The 23,222-nt window shown below is 55.1% G+C and overlaps 1 protein-coding gene across 2 annotated transcripts; it reads left to right on the top strand.

The window, feature by feature from the left end:
* Positions 1-493: 493 nt before the first annotated feature.
* Positions 494-22,833, top strand: Wnt4 (Wnt family member 4). 2 transcript variants are annotated; one of them, XM_036179960.1, is made up of 5 exons: positions 494-789; positions 12,567-12,802; positions 18,948-19,079; positions 19,167-19,309; positions 19,926-22,833. In XM_036179960.1, exons 1-5 carry the CDS (start codon positions 713-715, stop codon positions 20,391-20,393), a joined length of 1,056 nt encoding a protein of 351 aa, XP_036035853.1. In that variant the 5' UTR covers positions 494-712; the 3' UTR covers positions 20,394-22,833. The 2 variants fall into 2 exon arrangements, with proteins under 2 accessions (XP_036035853.1, XP_036035854.1); XM_036179961.1 differs by having other exon boundaries at positions 20,025-22,833.
* Positions 22,834-23,222: the final 389 nt, after the last annotated feature.

A 23,222-nucleotide genomic window follows, 5' to 3' on the forward strand; every position in this document is an offset into this window, starting at 1 on the left:
GCCTGAGGGCTTGGAGGGGTCCAGCGGGGACAGTCGGGCGGCACCGCAGCCTGGTGCGCCCGGAGCGCTAGCGCCTGTGTGAGCGCGAGTGGCAGCCGCGCTCGGGTGGCTCCGCTGGCCGGGGTCGACCGGGGATCCCGGCTCCCAGGCGCCGGCGGGGGGCCGCGGGGCGCGGCCAGGGCGGCGCTGCAGTGCCCGCAGTGGCGGGCTGGGGGAGCTGTGCCCGCCCGTCCCAAAGGCCCCGGGCGGGGACCCAGCAGCTGGGTCGCCGCGCCTCTAGTTCGACCCAACTGGGCGGCGTGCGGCCAGGCGTGCCTGCAGCGGGCTGGGACTCCGAGTGCGCCCGGGCGCCGGGCCGGGGAGGCCCCCCAGGAGAAGCCCAGTCCCGCGGGCTCAGGCCCGCCCCCGTGGGGGGGGGGAGATCCCGCGCCGCTGGACCCGCCCAGGTAACCCCATCCTCGGCCCGCCCCTGGCCCGCCCCGTGGGCCGCCCGCCCGCCTCCGCCGCTGCTGCCGCATCCCGGCTCTGGGGCGGCGCTGACAGTCGGGTCCGCCGGGCAGCGGGCGCAGCAGCGGGCGGCGCGGCCGGCTGCTCGGAGGCTGAGCCCCGCCGCGCGCCCCGGCCCGGCGCCCCAGCCCGTCCGCGCGGCGCCCACCTGCCGCCCCGACGGGAGCCTTGCGGACGCTGCCCGGGGCCGGGCGCCCGAGACACCATGAGCCCCCGCTCGTGCCTGCGGTCGCTGCGACTCCTGGTCTTCGCCGTGTTCTCGGCCGCCGCGAGCAACTGGCTGTAAGTCCGGCCGGGGACCGGGAGGGCGGGGCGGACTCTGGGGCAGCGGGCACAGGGGGCTCCCGGCAGGTGTCTCGGCCACGGGACCCAAGGCTCGAGCTCCCGCCTGTTCGTTCTGCCGGCCACCACCGCTGTCCCGGCTTCCCTCTGGAGGTCCCGGGACCCCCGCTGCCCGGGGTCAGGCTTCCTGGCTCGGGGCAGCAGGACCGGCAGCGCGTCTGCACCCGGAGGCGGCCCTGAGTGCTCGAGGGCGTAAGGGGGTGCGAGCGCGGGGCGCTATCTCCGAAGCGGTGCGGGGCGCAATCCGGCAGGCTGACAAGTCGCCGTGGAAGCCCACTGCAGGGAAGGAGTCCCGGGCATAATAGCAGGTTAATCCTGAGGAGTCTGGGCGCGAGCTCCCCGCGCTGCGCCGCGCCGCGCTGCGGGCTGGGCTGGAGGCGTGCAGGGACCTGTTTCTGCTTGGGGGGCGGGAGCCAGGCGAAGAAGGTGAGGACCCGGACGCCGAGCCTCTGAGAGCCCGCAGGCTGGCTCTGGCAGGACCTCGCTGTTCCCTTAGGCAGGAAGAAACTTCTCCCAACCTTTAATAACGAAGGCGACCGCCCCCATCCACCTCTAAGGGTCTTGCCTAAGAAGGAAGGGGGTGGTAACCGCTGGTGACCTGTGTGTTTCTCCTTGACTGGGTCTGCGCTCGGGAGGATCCCTGGGAAAGAGGAGGAGAGCTAAAGAGATGAGCTAGTGCCTAAGAGGACAAGGAACTAGACCTCAGCTCCTTCATCCCTCCTCAGTGACACTTCCCCATGGCCCTGGCTTAACCCTGGCCCCAACTTCTCCTGCCCAGAGCGCTGCCGCCTTCCACTGTGGGCAGCCAGTGGGGAGCCAACCTCCAGTATTGATCTGAAAAGCATGAGGTGGGAAGGGGGGGATAGCCAACAGTGTAGCTGGGGTTTCCATGGAGACAGTGGGAAAGGAAAAATTCTCTCTGCATCAAGACCAAAGAACAAATATCTCCCATGAAATTGCCCTGAGTGTCCAATGGCTGTTGCTATGAGGTCATTGTGGCCAGCCAGGGCCCTGTAGACTGGAAAGGAGTGTGTTCGTTGGGGTCAAAGCCACCCAGAGCTTGGGAGACGGAGGTGATGTGGAATTCTCCCAGCTGTTCAGAGAGCTAGCGACTCCGAGGCCCAAAGTGGCTGCAGAGCCTTTGTTTTTCTTGGAGTCTTAATTTGATTAACACTTGAGGGGTAGTGGCAGAGTGGACAGAAACCAGGGCACAGCCACCGCCCCTCCACTTCTTGCAGGCTGCCCCCCCCCCTGAGGGGCCTGGGTTGCAGACCCGGGTTGCAGGAAGGGAACTGCTTTGGACTTGAAGGAGTAGGGGGTCTCTGAAGATGTTTCTTAGAGATGGGCGGTGTAAAACAGGCACGCCCATCAACTAGAAGTGAGCCTGACCTGCCCAGCACCAAGCACTACCAAAAAAAGCTGAAGAAGCAAGTGGGAATTCAAAATGTGTGAGCCAGGCCTGCAGCAAACAGACGGCTGCCAGAGGAAGGCTCTTTAGCTCCCTTTATAGATGAGGAGACTGAGGCACAGGGAAGGGAGCTGCTTACCAAACTCAGAGCTGAAGACGGAACCCAGATGCTTTAGTTTCCAGACAATGAGAATTGACTTCTTGCCTGAGGCTGTCCCGAAGCTGACCCAGCACACCTAGGTAGAACTGCCACCCACCTCCAGCCGGGTCCACCACACCCTGGTCCCAGCTAGGGAACCAGCCTCAGCCTCAGGTCTTGCAAAGCATGGGGAATTCCAGAGCTCTGTTCTTGAGCCTTGATCCTGCCTGCACTGTGGGGGGTGGGTGAGGAGGGGAGGCCTGGGGTTGGAGAGGTTGGCAAACCTGTTCTCTGCAACTGTGATGGTTCCCGTTGCCATGCAGCCTGGCTTCTAGACAACTCACTTCATTCCTGTTCCACCAGGGCTTTAAGCCAGGGGGGTCTCTATACAACTCAGAGAGGAGGAAGGGGCTTCCCAGGACCCTACCAAACTAGAGAGGCTCTGAAGGGTAAGAGGCCCCAGGCACACACCCTAAACTGGGATCACTGCCTTGTATATAAACACCTCCACCCTCAACCAGAAACTGGACCTAGGGAAACAGGTGCCACAGGCTAGCCTCCAAGGAGCTTAGGTCTCCGTAAAAGAACACAGAAGAAGCCACAGCTGGAGTGGGCAGGACAGTGTGCATGCTCCAGAGCAGAGTGAACTACAGCTGTGGCTGTCACAGGGACTCAGCTTGGAGACTGGAGAATAATGAATGGCTTAATAACATTGATCACCCACTGCACTGTCTGAACCCTCACTGCACTGGAACCCCATTTTACAGATGAGAAGATTGAGGGCCACAGAGGTTAACCCAGAATTACTTAGCTAGTACATGGCAGAGCTGTCCAACCCAAGTCAGCCTCCAGAAGCAACAGCTTTGGGTTGGCAGCTGTCCATTCAGGCATGGTGGTGGCACTGTGTCTTTTCAAGGGTGAGCCAACCTGAGTTCCATCCCTAGGACCCACATGTAGGAGAGAATCAACTCCTGCAGGTTGTCCTCTGACCTCCACACACATGCACACATGCACAAATAAATAAATATAAAAAGGGGATGAGCCAAGCTTCAGGCCTGGCCCCAAAAGGACAGTTGGCAGCATGTGCTGAGGGAACAAGGCCTGAGGGTACTAGAGGCAGGCTTCCTTCCGTCCTCGGTGGGTTGATAGCTGATTGCAGCGTCTGTGCTGTCTGTGTCTCAGGACACTAGCCTGGTGGAAAAGCCAAGTGTCCCTCTGCCTGCAGGCCCTGGAGCGGGGAGAGCTCTGCAGCCTGAGGCTGGGCAAACCCCAAGAAGCTGGGCAAGCCCAGAGAAGCTGGGCGCTGTTGAATAGGCTGGAGTCTGGTATCTAGAGCAAGGTGGAAGCTTGTGCAGCTCCCACCAATGAAAGAGGAATGGGGGAGATACATGGCTCATGGTAGAAAGCTTGTATTTGGCCCTCAAGGAACTGCCCTGCTATGTCTAAGTCATGCCCTAGCACCAAGGCGACACCAGGGGGTCAGGGACACTTGGGCTCAGGTCATAATTCTACACTACATTCTGGGTGGCCTTGAGTGGGCTGTTTCCTCCCTCTGGGCTTGTTCTGAACCCCAAATGGAAGAACTAGGAAGAGTTAAGCAGAAAAACTGAGGCATCACTACTGTGTGTTTTCTGGGGAAGAGCAGAGGGGTGCGCTGAGCAGGGATGTTAGCAGAACCCCAGTAAGTAAAACAAGAAACTGCTACTGTACTCAAAGTTGGGTCCACAGAGCTGTCTCAGAGCTGGGGCACTGGGACAGACAGCCCAAGGTTTCTCTCCCAGCTCTGCCACTATCCCACTGAGGGACCTTGGATTAATGCCTTGCCTCTCATCTGTAAAGTAGTGCCATGGGTGCAGATGGTTCACAGTGGTGTTCAGGAGGAGTAAGCCCGTGCATGCGACATGCGAGGTGCAAAGCCAGGCATGCTAATAGAGATGGGGGCCCTGGCAGCTGCTAAAGGCTGGGCACTGCTGTCACTGAGCTGCAGAACTGTGTCTTTGTCTATGGGGATGATGAAAAGAACAGGAACTTGAAGTACTCCCAAGCTCCATTTGTCCTGAACAGTACTGTCCAGGCAGATCCTACAGTTTTTCATAGATAGAAGCCCAGGCTGCCCCCTGTCATTAGCCTCCCAGAGCCAGGAGATCCAGCCTGGCTTGTGGGCATCCTGCTGGCCAGAAGGTGCTGGCCGGAAACACACTTCAGTGCCACTGGGGGAATAAAGGGAGGCGTCAAGTACCTTATTGGCTCCAAGTCCCCACAGGTGCGCATCCCTGAGCCAAGCTCACACATGCCTGTTTGCCCAGCAGGGATGTATGACTCCCCAGGCTACAGGCGAAGAGAGATGGTGTGTCTCGCCAGTCTAGGCATGGGTACCTACAGGTAAAGAAGTGGCCCATCTCCCCCAGGAATGTTTCATTGGTTCCCTCCCTCCCCCTTTAAGTAGCAAAAGCCCATGTCCTTGGAGCCTCTCCCATGAGTAGTGAGTCACAGTCACTAACACACACTAAGTACTTTGCAGTTTACACTGGGACCCCTCCCCACCTAGGTATTGTGGATATTTTTTTTTAGGTCAGTCCTTGACACCTTAGGGCATTTAGCAGTATATGAAGCCTCTATCCTAGAAACCAGTAGCACACACTTCACCCAGTGCCAGCTGATGACCCAGTATCTACAGACATCCCAAATGTGTGCCATGAGCAGGAGAGGAGGTGGGTGTGGGGGGTGAGAGAGCAAGGCTCCCCCAGCACCCCTGGTGAACAGATGTTTCAGGCACTTTGCACATACTATCCTAACACCACCACCACCCGCCCCCGGAGCAGAGGTGTGGGGGTGGGTTCCAGCCCCATTCAGAAGTCTAGAGGAAGCAGGGCCTGACCCAAGTCCAAGTCTCAAGTTCTGATATATGTACCTGTAACCACCTCCTACTACATATGACATGTTTATGTGGCTTCCGATGCTTGGGAGGTCAAGGCTATGGCACACATACCTCTTGGTGTCCCTCTAGTACCCGGCACATACCTGCCAGGCTATGGGTGCTCAGTCAGCAACCGGTCGATGAAAGAGGGGCTCAGTCACGGAAGGTTGGAGGCCTGGAAGTAGGAAGGTCGGTCTCTGCTTTCCTAGGACTCAGGTGATACTGGAAGTCCTGCAGTGGAGCAGATCTGCAGGCTGAGCCCTTCCTTACCAGCTAGAGCAGAGCCTCCCAGCCAGCCTGAATCTTTCCCACCCCACCACACAGGGGGAGGCAGGACCAGGCTCTGCCCGAGGGGTTTGCTCAGGCAGCCGGGACCCAGCTGTCTGCTATGGTTTGACTTTCTTCCCTCCACCCTGGATTAGCCATTGAGCAACTCAGCAAGCATCTGACAAGACAGTGCTCCCCAAACCTGTTGAAACTCGCCCAACTAGGGCCCTGTTGGTGCGTTCTCAGAAGCTGAGCCTTTGCACCAAGCTTCTGCCTCTCCTTCGTTCCTGGGGGAGGGAGGGCTCAGGCTGAGCCAGCCAGGCACAGATTGATCAGGGAGCTGCTGGCAAGGGTGACAGCACCCGCCTTTGGCCCCGCTGGTCACCCCTCCGCTCCCAGCTAGCCTGCAAGAGGTGCTCCTGGTTTTCTCTGCCAGCAGCTGGGAGGCGGAGCTGAGCCAGGACCCACAGTTGCTTCCCAGATTTCCACAAGAGTTGCCAGGTTTTATCTCTGAGTCCCGAGCTGCATCTTCAGTGGTGATTCAGCCAGCCTGAGGGGAAGCTCACTCCCTGCTGTGACCCCACCAGCCCCCTGTAGCACCTCTCTGCCTCCCCCATTTTCTGGCAAACTGGAAATCAAGCTATGTTTTAGAGGTTTCCCTCCAAGTCAGAACCCCTACAGCTCCTGGAAGGGACTCGGTCTTCACAGAGAGTAGGAGAGAGGGGATGGAAGGAGGGAGGACGCATCCTGCCCTGGTCCTAGAGAGGTTCCTCCCACCCACAAAGCTCACAGGCAACCCTGGAGGGGGCTGCTCTCCCCGCAGGGGATTGTAGATGCTTAGAGGAGCCTCTGACCTGCAGGGACGCTATTCCCAGCAGCAACCCTACAATCCCAGGATGAGATCCCAGGAGTTTCTTTCCCAAAGCTGGAGATAGCAGAGCACTCCCTCCTGAGTCATGGGTGCCTCACTGCCTGCCCCTGGCACCCCCAGCTTTAAGGATGAATCATAGACATTCCTGTTGGGGAAGGTCTCAGGGACCCTGAGCTACCATAAAAGGGAGCGGTGGGCTCGCCCCTTAAAAACATATCGGGCACCTATTGGTATTAGCACTGTAGGAGTTGGGGTTCAGCGACAGTCCCACTCCTGCAAGACTGGGTTAGACCACGGAGGTCCCTGGCTGCAGACAGTCTGTGCCGAAATTCTCCTTGGGGATTTCCTCATCTCTCCTCACTCCCAATCTCCAGGTTCCCCCAGCCATGATGTTCCGATGTTGTCAGTGGCCAGAGGACACATGGGGAGTGCTGGTGATTGAGGGAGACCTGGGAGAGGGTGGGGTTATGGGGCACTTTAAACTTAACACCTGCTCACTCCAGGACCTGACTCAGAGAGAGAAGAAAAAATTTACATGCAGAGTGTGGGGCCATCCACGTTCCCATTTTAGTGGCTCCTCTGGAATATGGAGTGTGGAAACCTAAAGAGGGAACCAAGCTCCTCGATTAGGAGAGACTAGAGCCCTCAGGAGCAAAATGCTCACTCAAGAGACAGAAGCAGCAGATTCAGGAGTTCAAGGCCCACCTCCACTACACAGTGAGTTCAAGGCTAGCCTGAGCTACATGACACTGTCTTTAAAGGAGAAGAGGATATAGCATAGTGGTAGAATGCTTGCCCAGCATGCATGAGGCCTTAGCTTCAATCCCCTAGAACTGCAAAAATAAGTAAATAAAATCAAAAAGGAAGGATAGGTGTACACCTGAGGGTCTCGGGTAAGAGGAGTTAGGAATCCTAGAAACCAGGAAGCGTGGACCCCAGAGGAGGTCAGCATTTCTCTCTAACTTAGAAAACAACCACTGGACCTAGTAGAGTTGGCCTTGACATTCAGAGTCCTGTCAGGCAGGGCGGAGGCAGCCCATTGTCCCCACAGAACACCGAGAGTGTCTCTGGTGCTGGCCATTCCCTACTGGCTGCCTTCCAGGGTTCCAGCCAGTGGTGGTACCTCCTTCTGACGACTTCAGTGGCTGCAGAGACCACAGATAACACAGCATTACTGTGGGGACGTTCATTACCTCAGCATCCTTCACTCCTAATAATACTCCAATACCCCTGCTGTAGACACAAGTCTCTAGAAGGATCCATCCAGGGAAGAATCAGGCCACCTTGCTCAGGACAGTCTCTGATGACACTGAACGGTCCTACCCTTGGAGTCCCAGGCCATCTTTGGTGCCTAAGCAGCCAGCCCCCAGGCTGGAGTGGGGCAGAATGCCCCATTTCAAGTCCTGATGCCCCAGTGACCAGCTTGAGTACAAGCCTTGGAGCCTTAGTGTCTTCTAGAGAGCAGGGGAAAGATGTCCTGCTCTGTGGTGACATGGCCATGCAGAAGCATGTGACTACTGAGCGATGACACAGGTGACAGGTGTGGTAGGGGCCATGCTTCGGGTCATCTTCCCCTGACAGTCTCCATGTTCCCTCAGCACACTTAAGCTTGCACTGGACATGAGTCCCCAGCTCTGGATCTCCCCGTGGAGACATTTCCTCCACACCACCCTTCACCCCTGATCCTGGGAGTGTGGAACAGATGAACTGGAAGCACTGGGGACCTGTTCCCCAACTCTGCAAATGCACCTGAAGATTCTCTCCAAAACCTACAGTTCAAATTGCACCAAAGTGATCCGTCATCCCCCGGTAGGGCGCATAGCTGAAATAAAGCCAGGGCCTGGTTCTGTGAGAGTGGAGAAGGCCTGAACTAAGACAGACCAGCATGGAGTCCCACAGGCCCAGCTGGGTACAGAGGTGGGTAGGGTCACAGAAGTTAGAAGTTTCCCGGTGCTCTGGCCTGGGCTGAGTTTAGTTCATCTCTGCCTCCTACAGTAAGAACAACTGATCTCCCTATTTTACAGAAGAGCACATTGAGGCCAAGGCTCCAAGATGTTCACTAATTTGCCCTGAGTGACACGGAGATAGGAGTCTGAGCCAGGTTGTTTACCCCTCTGCTTGCCCAGAGGAGACAAGGGTCTCAGGACAGGATCGAAGTGGAGATCAGTACCACAGCTACTCAAACTGGTTAAAGAAACACTGGGTGGTTTGAATGGTTGGTTATGTAACAGGGGTCCTGGAGAGCTGCACACTGCTCTCACTCCCTGAAAACACTGTCCCAGATGGAGTCTGGGGTCCTTCCTTCCACCTAGCTGTACCCACTAGCTGAAAGTCACTCTTGCTTCTACACTGTCCTCTTCGGGTACCCCCTCCTGCCAACTTGGCCTCCTTCCTCTCTGGTATGGAGGGCACAACTACTCCTGAGGAGGCTCTAAATGTGGCCTGGGCAGGCAGGGAGGCCAAAGGGAGGGGGCAGAGAAGCCCGGGCTGGTGTCCCAGCCCCCACCTGGACACTGTAGGGTCAGGACCAGTGCCATTGACCTGCTTGGCTCCCCACCACGGCCACGCCTTCCCGGCCCCCTCTCATCTAGAGTCCAGAGAGTGCCAGGGAAGAGCCACAGAGGTGTGGATTAGCCTCTCCAATTTTGTATATTTTGTTTAAAAAAGCAAGCAAACCTGGAAAAGCTTGGGACAAGCCCAGCTAATTTTAGTTTCTAATGAAAACAGCAGGTGGCTGAGAGGATCTGATCTCCCTGGCAGGGCCAGGGCCCTCAGGCCTCCTCGCAGGCTGCAGGCACAGAGGGGAGGGCCTCCTGGGAGGAGCCTGAAGGACCTACAGGCCCCATTCGAGAAACTGGGCACGAGCTGGCCAGCGACTGCAGCAGGGGCAGCCTGGGCTGGTGGGTAACCTGATCGATGGCACGGCCATGGCTGGAGTCCTGGGTGACCGGGGCAGCAGGTGGCAAATTGCTAAGCCTATGCTCAGCAACAGCAGGAAGAAGCCTAAACAGAAGCAGCATAACAGGCCGGGAAAAGCAGGGATGATCAGCCTCAGACAGCCGTCAGACCCTGGCTCTGCCTCTCCCAGAAACGGCTGTGCAGTCGATATTTGAGCCTGACCCAGCTCCCGGGTCAGTGAATGGCACATGTGTCTCTGGGGGAAAGGTTGAGCCATCCCATAGGACACTAGGGGGGACCACAAGGCCACCCCATCCTCCTCTCTCACCCCTGTTCTTCCTTCCCTTATATATTCTGCCAGGGCGGTGGGAAGGCACCAGGACAAAGCCCCCTAGCCAAGTTGCAAACATTACTGAACACCTTCTGTGTATTGTGCCCTGGGAGAGGCCCAAAGAGATGCAGCCTGAGGAGTCAGCTCCCCAGCTGTCCCCAAATCCACAGAGATAGGGGAGAGTTGAGAGCCCAGAGCTGTTTGCCACTAGACGGCTCTGGGACTTCCAGGTCGCTGCACCTCTGGGGGCCTCCGTTTGTTTGGTTCATCTATGAAGTGAGGTCAGGTGCCAGCCAGGTTCCAGGACAAACACGTGGAATGAGAACAGGCCAAGGCCACTGAGGACGAGGGTGCCAACCCTCTCTGGCCTGTGCCAGCTCTGGCACCCTCCAGACAAACCCCTAGGGTCTCAGAAAGCAGGAGCACAGATGGCAAGGCCTTCCACATGTGGGAGGGGCCGCTGTTATGACGAGTAAAGGCAGGACTGGTAGGTGGGCATGGTGCTGCTGGAGGCAGTTCTCCTCATCCTCCTGGACGCTGTCCCAGTGACTCACAGCAATGGCAGCCGGGCAGTGTCCCTACCACGGTCATTTCGGCCTGTCTCCCTATCACATTCGGAGCCCGAGAGAGGAATGCTCAGTTCCTCGAGTCCATCACTCCTGTTTGGTGGCATGGGACCAGCAGGCCCCCTTCTGCCAACAGAAGGAGCACTCAAACTCGGATCGTGGGAAGGGCCACACAGACTTACCAGCTAGCTCACTGTGCCCAGAGCCTGCTCCATGTGCAAGAGGACTTGCCTCCAGTCACAATGGACTGATGCTCAGCCAGACCTCCCTGCCTGTTCCATCTGGCTGAAGACTTCAGGCCCTGAATGTGTCCCCTCACCAGAGACCAGGCAGGGCCCAATCCAGCCAGACATGACCTGCTTAGCTCCAGGGAGGGGAAAAAGAGGTCTAGATAAGGTTAGACAAAATATGTGCCCCCAAATCTCAGAGGGAATGGGGTCTCCATCCTTTTTCTGAGAGTCCTAGCCTGAGTGGGGACGGGGAAAAGAGCCAATGGTAGGTTCAACTCCTTGACTCTTCAAGGAAGGGCACAGTGGCCTCCGAACAAGGTCCTGGCCCACCGCCAGTAGCTGAGCTCTTGTCGCCCCCTGCAGGCCAAGAGTGACTTGTGGGTGTGGTTCTGTAGGAGACCCCCAACCCCTTCATGTGATGTGGTAAAGGAAGCAAGATACACTCAGGCAGGGCTGGAGCCAGGTTCCCCACTTCCAGATGTCCCTTCTCCTGACCCTTACTCATTTCCTTTCCTTTCTCCCATTCCAAGTGACTCGAGTTCCTCCATGGATTAGCCAGAGTGCTGCTAGTCTGCTTGCTAGTCTGAACCATCTCCCTCGGTCCTGGGGTATGCACAAAAGCCTGCTATGCAAGTGTGAGAAGCTGAGTTTGATTCCCAGAACCCACATAAAAAGCCAGCCTGTTAGCGAGGCTGTGAGGGCTGAAAGGGGCCCTGGAAGACCAGGAATGAATGTCTAGGGAGGTTGATCGGTCTGGATTTGAGACTACCCATCGCCTTTGGCCCACGGGGGCTGCTGGAGACAGATCCTAAGATGCACCCAGCTAAGCTAGCTGTGTTAGCACACCTTGCCACATTCAACCCTCACATTAGCCCTCTGGAATAGAAGCCATGACTCCAGTATGGATAAAGAAATCTAGGCTTAACCTTATAGCCTTGGGGGGTGGGGGGCTTCTTTGTGAGCCTAGACCACAGTGTAGACAAGGATATCCTAGGCTGAGCCTCCTGGGACTCAGCAGAAAATGTCACAATACTTTTTCAAGACTACTCTCTAGGCTAATAGGTTCCCAGCTGCACCTCGAGACATGGCCAAAGCTGAGAGGACTAACACTAAGATTCTGAGGTGGAGGCCCAGGCACCTGTGCTTTTTATAACCCCATAGATGTTCCCAGCACAGTCAGATTCAAGAACCAACCAACCCTAATCTGACCCACTGGCCTGACTAGCAAAATTTGGATGCTACCTGCATATCTCCAGGGGCAGAGAGGCCCAGATTACACCTCTCCCAGCATGCTTTGAGTGAACCCAGTTCCCAGCAGCTGCTGCCCAAGCTGTCAATCTCTAAGTCACACAAAATCTAGCAAAGGCTATGAGGTCGCACAAACCAAGCTCTACCTCCCACCAGCTGTGAACCTGGACACAAGGCAACAACTTCTCTTTGCCTCAATCTTCTCCACTTTTAAATGGGGGCTCAGGCTGGGGTGTGACTAGGTTAGCAGAGGATCTGCCTACTATGCACAAGACCTCAGCACCGGGGAAACCAGGTGTGATGCTGCATGCCTGTAATTGGAGGGGTGGGGACGGGAGGATCAGATGTTCAAGGCTATTCTTGGCTACATAAAAAGGTAGGAAAAAATGAAAGGGTGGCTAGCGCGTGCGCACACACACACACACACACACACACACACTCATGTATACACACATACACTCACACACACACTCACACAATCCACCAATGTTTTAAAAAATGGAGGCTTATTGACTCATTGAGAGGATTAAATGAAATAATGTAAAGTGCTTCATCCAGTCTCACTAGGTTCCATAATACTTAGCTCTTATCATGATAGTAAAACTGTCCCATATAAGACTTTCTGCGTGCTTTCCAATTTGGTCATTCCCTCATTCAGTAAACAGAACAAGTTCTTGCCTTTTGCTTCAAGCCTGTGTCAGGCTCCATACTGACCACTAATCCGAGAGCTGGGGGAGTTGTCCCCAGAACAAGAGATGAGGCAGCCCCCAAGAACCCTGAGTGCAGAAAGAGAACAGCGGGCATCAGGGCAGCTGTGCATCACTTCCAACCCCTGTCCCCAGGTACCTGGCCAAGCTGTCGTCGGTGGGCAGCATCTCCGAAGAGGAGACGTGTGAGAAGCTCAAAGGCCTGATCCAGAGGCAGGTGCAGATGTGCAAGCGGAACCTAGAGGTAATGGACTCAGTGCGCCGTGGCGCCCAGCTGGCCATTGAGGAGTGCCAATACCAGTTCCGGAATCGACGCTGGAACTGCTCCACGCTGGACTCCCTGCCTGTCTTCGGGAAGGTGGTGACACAAGGTGAGGAGGGGATTCTGGGGGCAGGGGCTGTCTGTGTGCAGCCCCAGGTGTCTGGGGAATGACATTTCTAGGGCCAGGCACATCTAGAGGGTTCAGGGACAGGAGCAGCACGGGGCCTGGGCAACAGAATAAAGAATGTAGTGGAGGGGACTGTAGGGATGACCCAGGAGGAGGTGAGACAGTGGTCCATGATCCTAAAGCACTCTCAAGTGCAGTTGGTCTAAGATAAGCTAGAGTGGCCCTTATTTTCCAGGGGGGGAAACTGAGGCTCAAAGAAGAGACAGGTCAGGCCTGCTCCAGGCTCTTCAAAGAATAGGAGCAGAGTCAGGCTTCAACCTGGCGTGCTCTGCTCACCTTTGTACCTGGCCTTGGTCCTGGAACCCATTTGTGAACCCGTATTTGGCAGGTCTATAGAACACCTCTAGTGTGGCCAGCTCCTGTCCTCTAGGGCTCACAGACCACCAGGGACCAGACCGTCCTCAGCTGCTCAACAGAGGCAGCCTGCACACCTGCAGCACTAACCATGGGTTAGGCACTGTTTTAAGGACTGAGAATCACCCCATCTAACCCATCTGCCCTCTGAGTCTGGCTTCCGTGTAGCAAGCACAGAATTGGAGGTACAAAGCAGTTAAATGGCTTGCCTGGGGCCACAGAACTAGAGGATGGAAGGACCTGAACATGTGTCCAGGCAGGGTCTGCATTGTCACTACCAATAAATACAAGAGCAACAGGAAAGGAAATTGGGGGTCTCCCCTGGCCAATACTGGGTGCTCAGAAAGGCTTTCCCAAGGAGATCAGGCCCCAGCTGAAGACTGGTAACATGAGAGAGCATTAAGCTAAATGCAGGTGAGCCTGGGCCCAGCTGAGGTTCTATGGACCTGAGAGGTTCCTGGAGGCACTGAGATCAGACCCCTACCCTCAATGGGGATGCTGAAAGCCAGCTGCCTTTCTACCTTCTGAGCACGAAGCTGACATGTCTGAGCCACCAAGTCCACGGGGCTCTTGGACGCATTCAAGCTGCAAGAGGTTGCCTGGGCCAACCTTTGTCTTGGCACCTGTGGGCCTGAACAGCCCCGGCTGCTGGGCTCATGGCAGAGTATTTGGATGCTCTTAGAAACCAACTGTGATTGAAATTTGGAAGCCATTCTCCTGGGAGCTGGCAGGGGCCAGCAGGCATGAGCACACTTGGCATTGCTGAACTGTGCTCTTCTGAGAAAGAGACAGATGCCCAATGAGCAGTCCGGTGGTGAAGGCTCACGGTGGGGATGGTGCTGCTGTCCAGGGCCCAGAGCTGCACTGGGGAGGCCCCAGAGCCAGCTTTCCTAGGGGTACTGCTCTCAGGAATCCCTTTTCACACAATGGGTGTATCCTCCAGAGCAGTGGTTTTCAACCTTCCCAATGCCAAGATGCTTTAATATGGTTCCTCGTGTTGTGGTGACCACCCCCCCCCCCCGTCATAAAATTATTTTGTTGCTACTTCATAGCTGTAATTTTGCTACCGTTATGAATTGTAATATAAATATCTGATATGCAGGATATCTGATAAGCGCCCCCAAAGGGGTCACAACCCACAGGTTGAGAACCACTGCTCTAGAACAACTTGACAAATAGATCAGTAGGGCTTCCTATGAGAGGCTGTCACATGCCGTGTCCTCCTCTCCAAAATGCCCAACCATTTCTCTACCAGCTAAGCAGCCCCCACCCAGCCCCTCCTTCCTTCTGCCCCAACCCTTCCCTCTGGGATCTGTGCCTCTGTAGTGTCATTTCTTTGAAGATATATGTAACACAGGCAGGCTAGCCTTGAACTTGCTATGTAGCCCAGGCTGGCCTTGAACTTGGCAATCCTTCTGCCTCTGCCTCCCAAGTGCTGGCGTGACTTACAGGCCTAAACCAGGCTCTATATTCTTTAAAGGGCAGTATATTTTGTATTTTTGTTGTTGTTGTTTTGATATAATTCCACATTTGTGTGTGTGTGTATATATATATATAAACAAGTTGCAGGGTGTGTTTCCTAGATATTCATTATTAGAGTCACTGGACATTTTAATATAGCTGATTCACTACTGTGTATCTAGATACACATTTTTCTTATGGAAACCATGTGTGCTCACACTGCTTCTTTATACCTTGACAGTGAAGTGTAACAACTCCCGCCCATGCTCCCTTCACCATCACGGCATCCCCAAGCAACAGTGATGAATCGAGTACCTGTCACCTAGCATACCTCCAAACTTTGCATGGAGGACAGTCAGTAGGTGTCTGCTAGTGATGGACAGCAGGTCAAGATAAGGACTTGAAAGCACAAGGAAAGGGAGGCATGATTGGTGAGTGCCAGCCTGAAGCTAGGAGAGACCTCAGGACCCTGTGGAATAGTCTCTCGTTCTCACCTGTGAGCAGGAGCCAAGGAAGGGACTAGCCCGGTCAGCAAGTATGGGGACACAAGAACCCTGTCAGGCCAAATGGAAACTGTTGGAGAGTTCTGAAGTCCAAGTGGCCTGGACAAGCATCTTGTCCCTTTGAAGCTAAATCAAGGCACCCCAAGACCAGGCCAGTCACAACTGGCAGACACCAGCCATGTATGAGGGATAAGTCTGAGCTCATGGCACATGCCCACCTTCCTCCATTCTGTATCTGCTTTTCTTCACTAGTAAAATTCCTCTTGGAACACTCTTACCTGGTCAGTTTCTACTGAGCCAGGAAGAAGGAGCCTCATTGCCAGGAGCACAGCACGGGCTTTGGAGGCCCATGAGTTGAAGGACAGCAGAGATAGGCAAACCTAGGGCAAGTGACTTCATTCCTCTAGGTCCTTCCCTGTCTGGTGCATAACTCTCAGGGCGGCTGCTGACATTCAGTGGCTTGTGCAGTAGCTACTTCAAATAGACAAAAAGACAGCTTCCCAGGGGTTTCACGGTCACTTCAGCAGTGACTACCAGTCTGGAAGGCCTCTTGCCCCAGCTATGGGGCTTGGGGGGAAACTCAGCAGGTGTCTGCATACATGAGTTACCTGAGTGGGGCAGGGATCTCAGGAATACAAGGGGACAGAAAAGATCCCCCTTTGGGTCCAGACTGTAGTCAGTGAAGAAAGGAGTGTTGTTTGTTGGCCTATCATGTGCTATCTAGTCCAGATCATCCTCCCAACAGCTCTGAGTTGATGTCATTCCCAAGTCACAGCTGAGAAGTCTGAGGGAGCCAAGGGTGGTGATGACCCAGATCCTGGCCCTGCCAGCTATGAGAACTTGGGCAAGGTCCGTGCCCTCTCTGTAACTCAGTGTCCTTCCTAGAAAGTGGGGACAAACCCAGGGCCCACCTGCTGAGATATCTGGAGAGTACATGGGCAAGGATGAAGCTGAGCCCATTTCCTGGCCTCCATTGGGACACCCACCTCGTGCCCAAAGGTTACCACACCCAGGGCCTCCTCGCCAACCCAGCTCACCCTCAGCCAGTTCTTGTCCAGTTCCAGCTCCTTTCTGCCGGACTGGCTTCCCTCCCACCATCTGGAGAGATGTCACTGTGATGTGTTCCCAGGCTTTGGGTCAGACAGCCTCCAGTTCCCATTCTGCCCTTTGCTGCTGAAGAGCCCTGGCGTGACTTATGTTTTCAAGGGATCGATCTAAGATTGCTGGGAGTCCTGGTCAGACATGAAAGACCCCTCTACACAGTGGTCCTCAAAAATAATGGCTGTTGAACCTATATGATCACCTTGAACCCCCAGTCCCCAGGCAGCATTGAGACCAGACCGTGGGGCCAAGACTTGGGGTACTTTGGGAAGAAAAACAGCAGAATGGAGTTGTGGGTGTGAGGAGGGTGGAGGGTAGGGTGGAAGGGGAAGAAGGCAGGCAGCAGGGTGGGCTCTAGAGAGTTATGCCCAGGACAGGAGCAGGCAAAGATGCCTTCCTCCTGCAACTACAGCATGATCAGGGTGAAGTATCTACTGCCTCCCCAGGACACCCCACCACGGCACTCCCAGACCCACCACAATACACTTAGAGCAAATTAGGCCCTGGAATGTCCTCATCTAGAAATGAAGGCTCCAGCCTGGGTGCCTGGGAAGCCATAGGGGCCATACTACTGAAGCCAAATGGCTGGAACCCAGGGTTGGTAAGAAAAGGATGAGTTCAAGTTCTGGCTACTCCACACCCTAGCTGGGTAACACTGGACGAGCTTCCCTACTGCTCAGCACCTCACTTCACTTGTGTAAAGTGAGGACAAGCATCTATTCCTATCGCATTATGAAACGCACCTCAGCTAATGGACTGTGCTCAGACAAGGCCTGCCCACAGTAGGCTGGCTGTGAACTGGAGCTTTGGTTAATACGGCCCTGGAGAGCCCCTTCCTCCTCCAGTCACTGAGAAAATGAAGACATTATGGTGACCTCAGTCCAAGCAGACAGATGTTTAGAGAATGAGGCAGTGGTCTCCTGAGCAACCCCGTGGGGAGACTAGTATCCCCAAGAACACTGGCACTAGGGGGCAGAGGTGAATGAGAGCCAGAATTGGGCAAGGACTGCCTTGTAGCTAAAGAAACAAAGGGACCTCCCAGGGCAAAGGGCTGAAGCCGCCCACCAGTCCCATCAGCCCTACCTCCTGGGACTTCCCTTCCCCCTTGGTCTTTGGGGCAAAGATTTGTGCTGGTTCAGGCCTGGAAATACCAGAAATACCAGAAACTGAAGTTGTCTCTCTTTGGGCGGCCACAGAATAAAACCAACCAACATGAGCCTGCTATTAACCTCAATTAGCTTGGAGAAGATTCCATCCCAGACTGTCGAGGCTCCATTGCTCCAGCCAAGCCCCTCAATGCAGGCCCAAAATGGCCAAGCAGAGAGCGGGCGGTGGAAAGGAACGGTGGGTGGTACTCCCTGCTCAAGGGCTGCACCGAGAACGGGGTGTCCTGAGTGTTGGGGGCTGAACTGCCTTCTACTCCAGAGCCCAGGCTGGGCTGCCTCTGTCCACAGACGAGCACAGTGGAGGTGACTGTTCTCATCTGACCATGGTGACTGCTCCCCAGGGCAGCTGGGAGCACAAGCCTGGGTGTCGCAGAGGTAATTGCCAACCATGGGGCCAAAGCCTACCCCCAACCCTCTTGTGGACACAGACCCTGCATCAAAGAGACAGAAGGACAGTCACAGCACACAGAGGCCCTCACAGGGTCTCGGATAGGAGCAAGCCCCGCTGTCTGGTCACACACCCAGCCAGCATGCTCACTCTGCTCACACACTGCCCCAGCTTACCCCGAGAAAAAGACTCCACAACAGCTACACCCCCAGGCACAGTTCCTAGGAGGATAAAAACATCCATTCAGGCAGGGGAGGAGAGCTGTCACCAAAATAGAATTGCTGAGCAGCCATGGGCAGGAGATGCAACCACCGCAGAGGCGGGCAGACCTGTGCTACCGACTCCTGCCTCCATCACCTCCTGGCTGTGGCTATGGGATGGAAAACTCTTCCCCTCCAGGAACCTGCTGGCTAGTCTCTGGACAATGGGGACAGATCAAACTGGCAGGGGCAGAGAACTTGTGTACATCCCCCCTACTCCCGGCAGCAGGAGAGGCTCAGTGTTAGGAGCTGCCAATACTATAGTTTGTTCTTCACGCCTCAAGGAAGCAGGAGACATTGTGAGTTGCAGGCCTGGCCTCAGAGAATGAGCTCAGTGAGAGGGTCACAAGGGGGAACTTAAAGCCCAGTGAATAGTTCAACAAAGGAGTAGAGCTGGAGTGGCAATGTGGCCGTGCCCCTTCACAGCACCACAGCCATCTCACTTCCCCGGGTTGTCACAAAATCATACGACTATCGCGTGCCATCTGGAGGAGGCTGAGAACAGCTGAATGATCAGACCCTGAAGCCAGGCTGTCCGCTGGTTCAGCCGCGTGCTGTGTGATGAGCTGCCAAGCCTCTGTAAAATGGGGATGACCACAGCTCTTGCCTCACTGGGCTGCTGGGCTGCACTGGTCCTCACGTGTGAAGGAGGTTCCACTACTAGTATGATCAGAACGAGGACCTACTGTGTGCCTGGCATGCAGGCTTCCCACCTGCCTTGACCCTCCTGGGCATCCAGCATTCAGCAGCCTTCATATACCTCTTCCTTTATGCAAAGAAAGTACAGATGTGGTGCCCTAGGACCCAGCCCTTCTCTCCCTCTGCCTCGCACAGGGACCCGGGAGGCGGCCTTTGTGTATGCCATCTCTTCAGCAGGTGTGGCCTTTGCGGTGACAAGGGCGTGCAGCAGTGGAGAACTGGAGAAGTGTGGCTGTGACCGGACAGTGCACGGGGTCAGCCCACAGGGTAAGCACAGATGTTTAAAGGGGAGGGCAGGGGCCTAGCCCCAGGCCCAAACTCACCTCAGCCCTCTTTATGCCCTCCATACCCCAGGCTTCCAGTGGTCAGGATGCTCGGACAACATCGCCTATGGCGTAGCCTTCTCACAGTCCTTTGTGGACGTACGGGAGAGAAGCAAGGGGGCCTCCTCCAGTAGGGCACTCATGAACCTTCACAACAACGAGGCCGGCAGGAAGGTAGAGTGGCACCAATAATCCCATTGGCACTGGGGTAGGACTGCATGGGCAGAGTCCTTAAAACAGCCCACAGCTACTCTGGAAAGGCTCTTGTCACCAGGCACCTCTGTAAGTCAAGGGTTGATAGTGGGGGGAGCAGGTGTTATAACACAGCAGGGTAAGTGGCCTTGTCCATACATATCTGCATGGATCCAGCCCTGTCTCAGGCTCTGGAACAAGCAGACCTGGAATTTGGACCCTCACGTTCACCCACACACCCATGGGACCATTTGATCCCGATGTCTGTTTCCAAGGTCTCTGGAGATTTAGCACAGCTCCCGTCAGACCACCTGTCACTCACTCAAATGCTTCTTAGAACACTGCCCTTTACTGTGGCCTCCAGCAACTCCAAGTGCCCCAAGTACAGGGACAGCACCTCATTAGTCTGTCCCCAACACTGCTTGCCAGCTCAGTGTAGCACCCAGTAGGTGTTTATACAAAGGAGGCACAACAGTGAACCCCTTGATTCTGCATCAGCCTTGGGGTCCTGGTATGGAGTACATCCATGTGTTGGCCCCAGGAGTCCCTCTCCCACCTCCACTGTCCCTGACCACCCCTCTCGCCTCCTCCCCAACAGGCCATCTTGACACACATGCGGGTGGAGTGCAAGTGTCACGGGGTGTCAGGCTCCTGCGAGGTAAAGACGTGCTGGCGAGCTGTACCCCCCTTCCGCCAGGTGGGCCATGCACTAAAGGAGAAGTTTGATGGCGCCACGGAGGTGGAGCCACGTCGAGTGGGCTCCTCCCGGGCACTAGTGCCACGAAACGCACAGTTCAAGCCACATACAGATGAGGACCTGGTGTATCTGGAGCCCAGTCCAGACTTCTGTGAGCAGGACATGCGCAGTGGTGTGCTGGGCACGAGGGGCCGCACGTGCAACAAGACATCCAAGGCCATTGATGGCTGCGAGCTGCTGTGCTGTGGCCGTGGCTTCCACACAGCACAGGTGGAGTTGGCCGAGCGATGCGGCTGCAGGTTCCACTGGTGCTGTTTCGTCAAGTGCCGACAGTGCCAGCGGCTTGTGGAGATGCACACATGCCGGTGACTGGTCTCACCTGTGCCCAGCACCACCTGCACAGCCCAGGGAAGGCCAATAATTTAAACAGTCTCCCACCACCTACCCCAAGAGATACTGGTTGTATTTTTTGTTTTGGTTTGGTTTTCGGGTCCTCAAGTTATTTATTGCCAAAACCAGGCAGGCAACCCCAAGGGCACCAACCAGGACCTCCCCAAGCCTGAGCCTTTGTGTGTGGCTGCCACTGACCAAAGGGACTTTGTTTATGCCTCTGGCTGTCTACACTGACCACTGCTGACTACTCAGCTGATGTTGGTGTCTATTTTTCTACATGTAGACTATAAAAAGTTGATAACAAGGAGTGACTATGTACCCGTCATCCAAGGAAACAGATGGCCCTATGGCAGGGACAGCAGGTTCCATCTTGGTGGAATTTATATCACCAGCAATAAAGGAGCTTGCACCTCTGTGCCCCACACATACCCAGGGCCCGCTGGAAATCTGAGTCTGGGAACCCTGACTCTTAAAGTCCCTAGAAAAGGAATGGACAGGTACCAGGTCAAAGGCTAAGGGCTCCTCTCAGCCCTCACGTGAGCAGCTAGATTCCAGGTAGGCACACAGGTAAAGTCGGGGCAAGAATGCCCACCCTAGGCCAGCCTGCCTCAGTCTCCTCCTTGGAAAGGGAATCTGCCCCTACTCCTAGACCCTCCTAGGCAGGGTAAGGCTGTCATCCTGGATCAGGTCCTAGCTTGAGCCTAGCAAGTCACATCCCTGTGAGTCACCTCACAGTGCTGTCCTCTGTGACTCTGAGAATGGAAATGTCACACAGAGAGACAGGAAAGGGCTGTGCAGAGATTCCACCCTATGATATCTCACTCACATAACAAAATTTACTGAGCAAACACTGCTCCAGGCCCTGTCCTGGGGGATCTCCCTTGGTGACCACATCTGTCCTGGGAACAGACATAGAAGTACACACCCTCTTTACAGCAGGTAGTCATGCCTGTCAGCCCCACAAGACCTTGGCAGAGGAAGAGCCAGGCTCCTTCCTCCTTAGTCCCTGTATCCAATGACAGAGATACAACAGGCCTCCTTGGGCCAGAGCAATGGGAAAGAGACTCTGGCTAGAATAAAAGGTACAGGGAGGCAGTAGGAGCTGGAGCCCACAGGCTGGGCTGCAGCCCACATGGTCACAGAGGGTTAGGAGGCTGAGGCAAGAAGAGCAACAGCTGGAAGGCTGATTAGTGAGGTCTCAGAATCCAAGGCACCTCCTTCCCCAGGACCTCAGGTCCCCAAGGCCTTCAGTACAGTAAGGACAAAAGATTCCCCAAGGGGTAGCATCAGTAGCTGGTGCCTGGCCCAATGCATCAGCCAAACTGTCAAGAACCTACCAAATGTTCTGTGCACAGGACACATACAGACCCAACTGCTCCTCAGTTGGGTGACCAATCCTCAGAAGAACTTCCCAGCATGGTCTCCAAGTTGTTCCCAAGTCCAGGACTCCAGGTTTGATATCTTCAGCTTTGAGATCCCCTTTGGGACTCTGAAACCCAAGCTCTTTGCTATTGGGTGGTGTGAACGCAAAATCCAGGACTCTGAACATGGGCTCAGGCCTGCACAAACTCTCCTCTGAGTCTGTGGTTTGTGCCTCCTGGCGTTGGCTCCCTCACAAAGAGGGTCAACACCCTTGGCCCCCATCCAAGCTCTCTGCTCACTGTCCATCTGAAGAGGCAGCCAAAACCAAGTGAGATGCTGGAACCACACTCAAACACAGGGATAATCTTGGGCTGGCTGTCTCTGATGTGGACGAAAGCTGAGCTGACCAAGGGTGCCCACGGCTGCCCAGCTGGGCCCACTGCTCCTCTAGTAGCCTTAGTTCAGCACCGAGGAAGATACGGCCCCTCCACAGAGCCAAGCCCAGTCAAATGAAGCAGGGGAGCTGTCCCTTCAGAGAATGTTGAGCCAGGAACCCCATCCAGGAGCAGTGGGGTCCAGATTGCTTACTGGTTTGATGGACACTGTTCCAAGAAGGAGGGTACCTAGTGCCCCTAAGATGATCCTCCTGGGGTTCTGCAGGCTGTGACTAGGTGAATCAGACCACAGGCTCAAACCACTGCCAAGGACGAAGGAATCCAGAGCCACAGAAAAAGAGCTTCGTTGGACTTGTCCAGCTCCAAACTATCTCAACTACAACGAGCTGGTGGAGGGCTGACAGAGCTCATCACACCTGGGTCACCGAGGACCCAGGAACTGGACAGAAGGTCCGAGCCCTACCTGAACCACTCTCCACTGCTCTTGTCACGAGGCAAAAGTGGTACTCCTCCAAGGCCAGGGCTGGATAAACCCCAGCTCTGGATGCTGCTACCCTACTCTGCTGCCCTATCCCATCCTCCAATTTTTATACGAGGCTCCTTGGCATTGTGACATCCCCATGGCATAGTCTAAATGCACGATAAAATGGTTATTTCTTTATCTGGCAATTGTAGCTGTGACTTTTTTTTATAGACTAGGGAGAAGAGAGACTTCAAGAAGGACATGGACAAAGCAGGTACTATTTGCTAAGTATTTATAAAGTGAATTCTAAGTAGGGGAACATCCCATCCTTGCCTCTTTGCTTCTTAAGAACTGGTCTGAGGCCTACCAGGACCTATTTATATATGCTGTCTGAAATCAGCCATCAACAGCAGCTTAGTCTACACTTCATTAAGCCTTGGCCAAGCTATGTAAACTTTGCCCTGATTGAACCTATCATTCCATTCAAGTGTCTGTGTGGGGATAGGGACCCGACAAAGCAGGTATTGATGCAGGACATAGGGGACAATGGAAAAGACAACATTCCCATCCTGAGACAAAGGAACC

Source organism: Onychomys torridus, chromosome 2 (genome assembly GCF_903995425.1).
Source record: "Onychomys torridus chromosome 2, mOncTor1.1, whole genome shotgun sequence".
Lineage (NCBI taxonomy): Eukaryota > Metazoa > Chordata > Mammalia > Rodentia > Cricetidae > Onychomys > Onychomys torridus.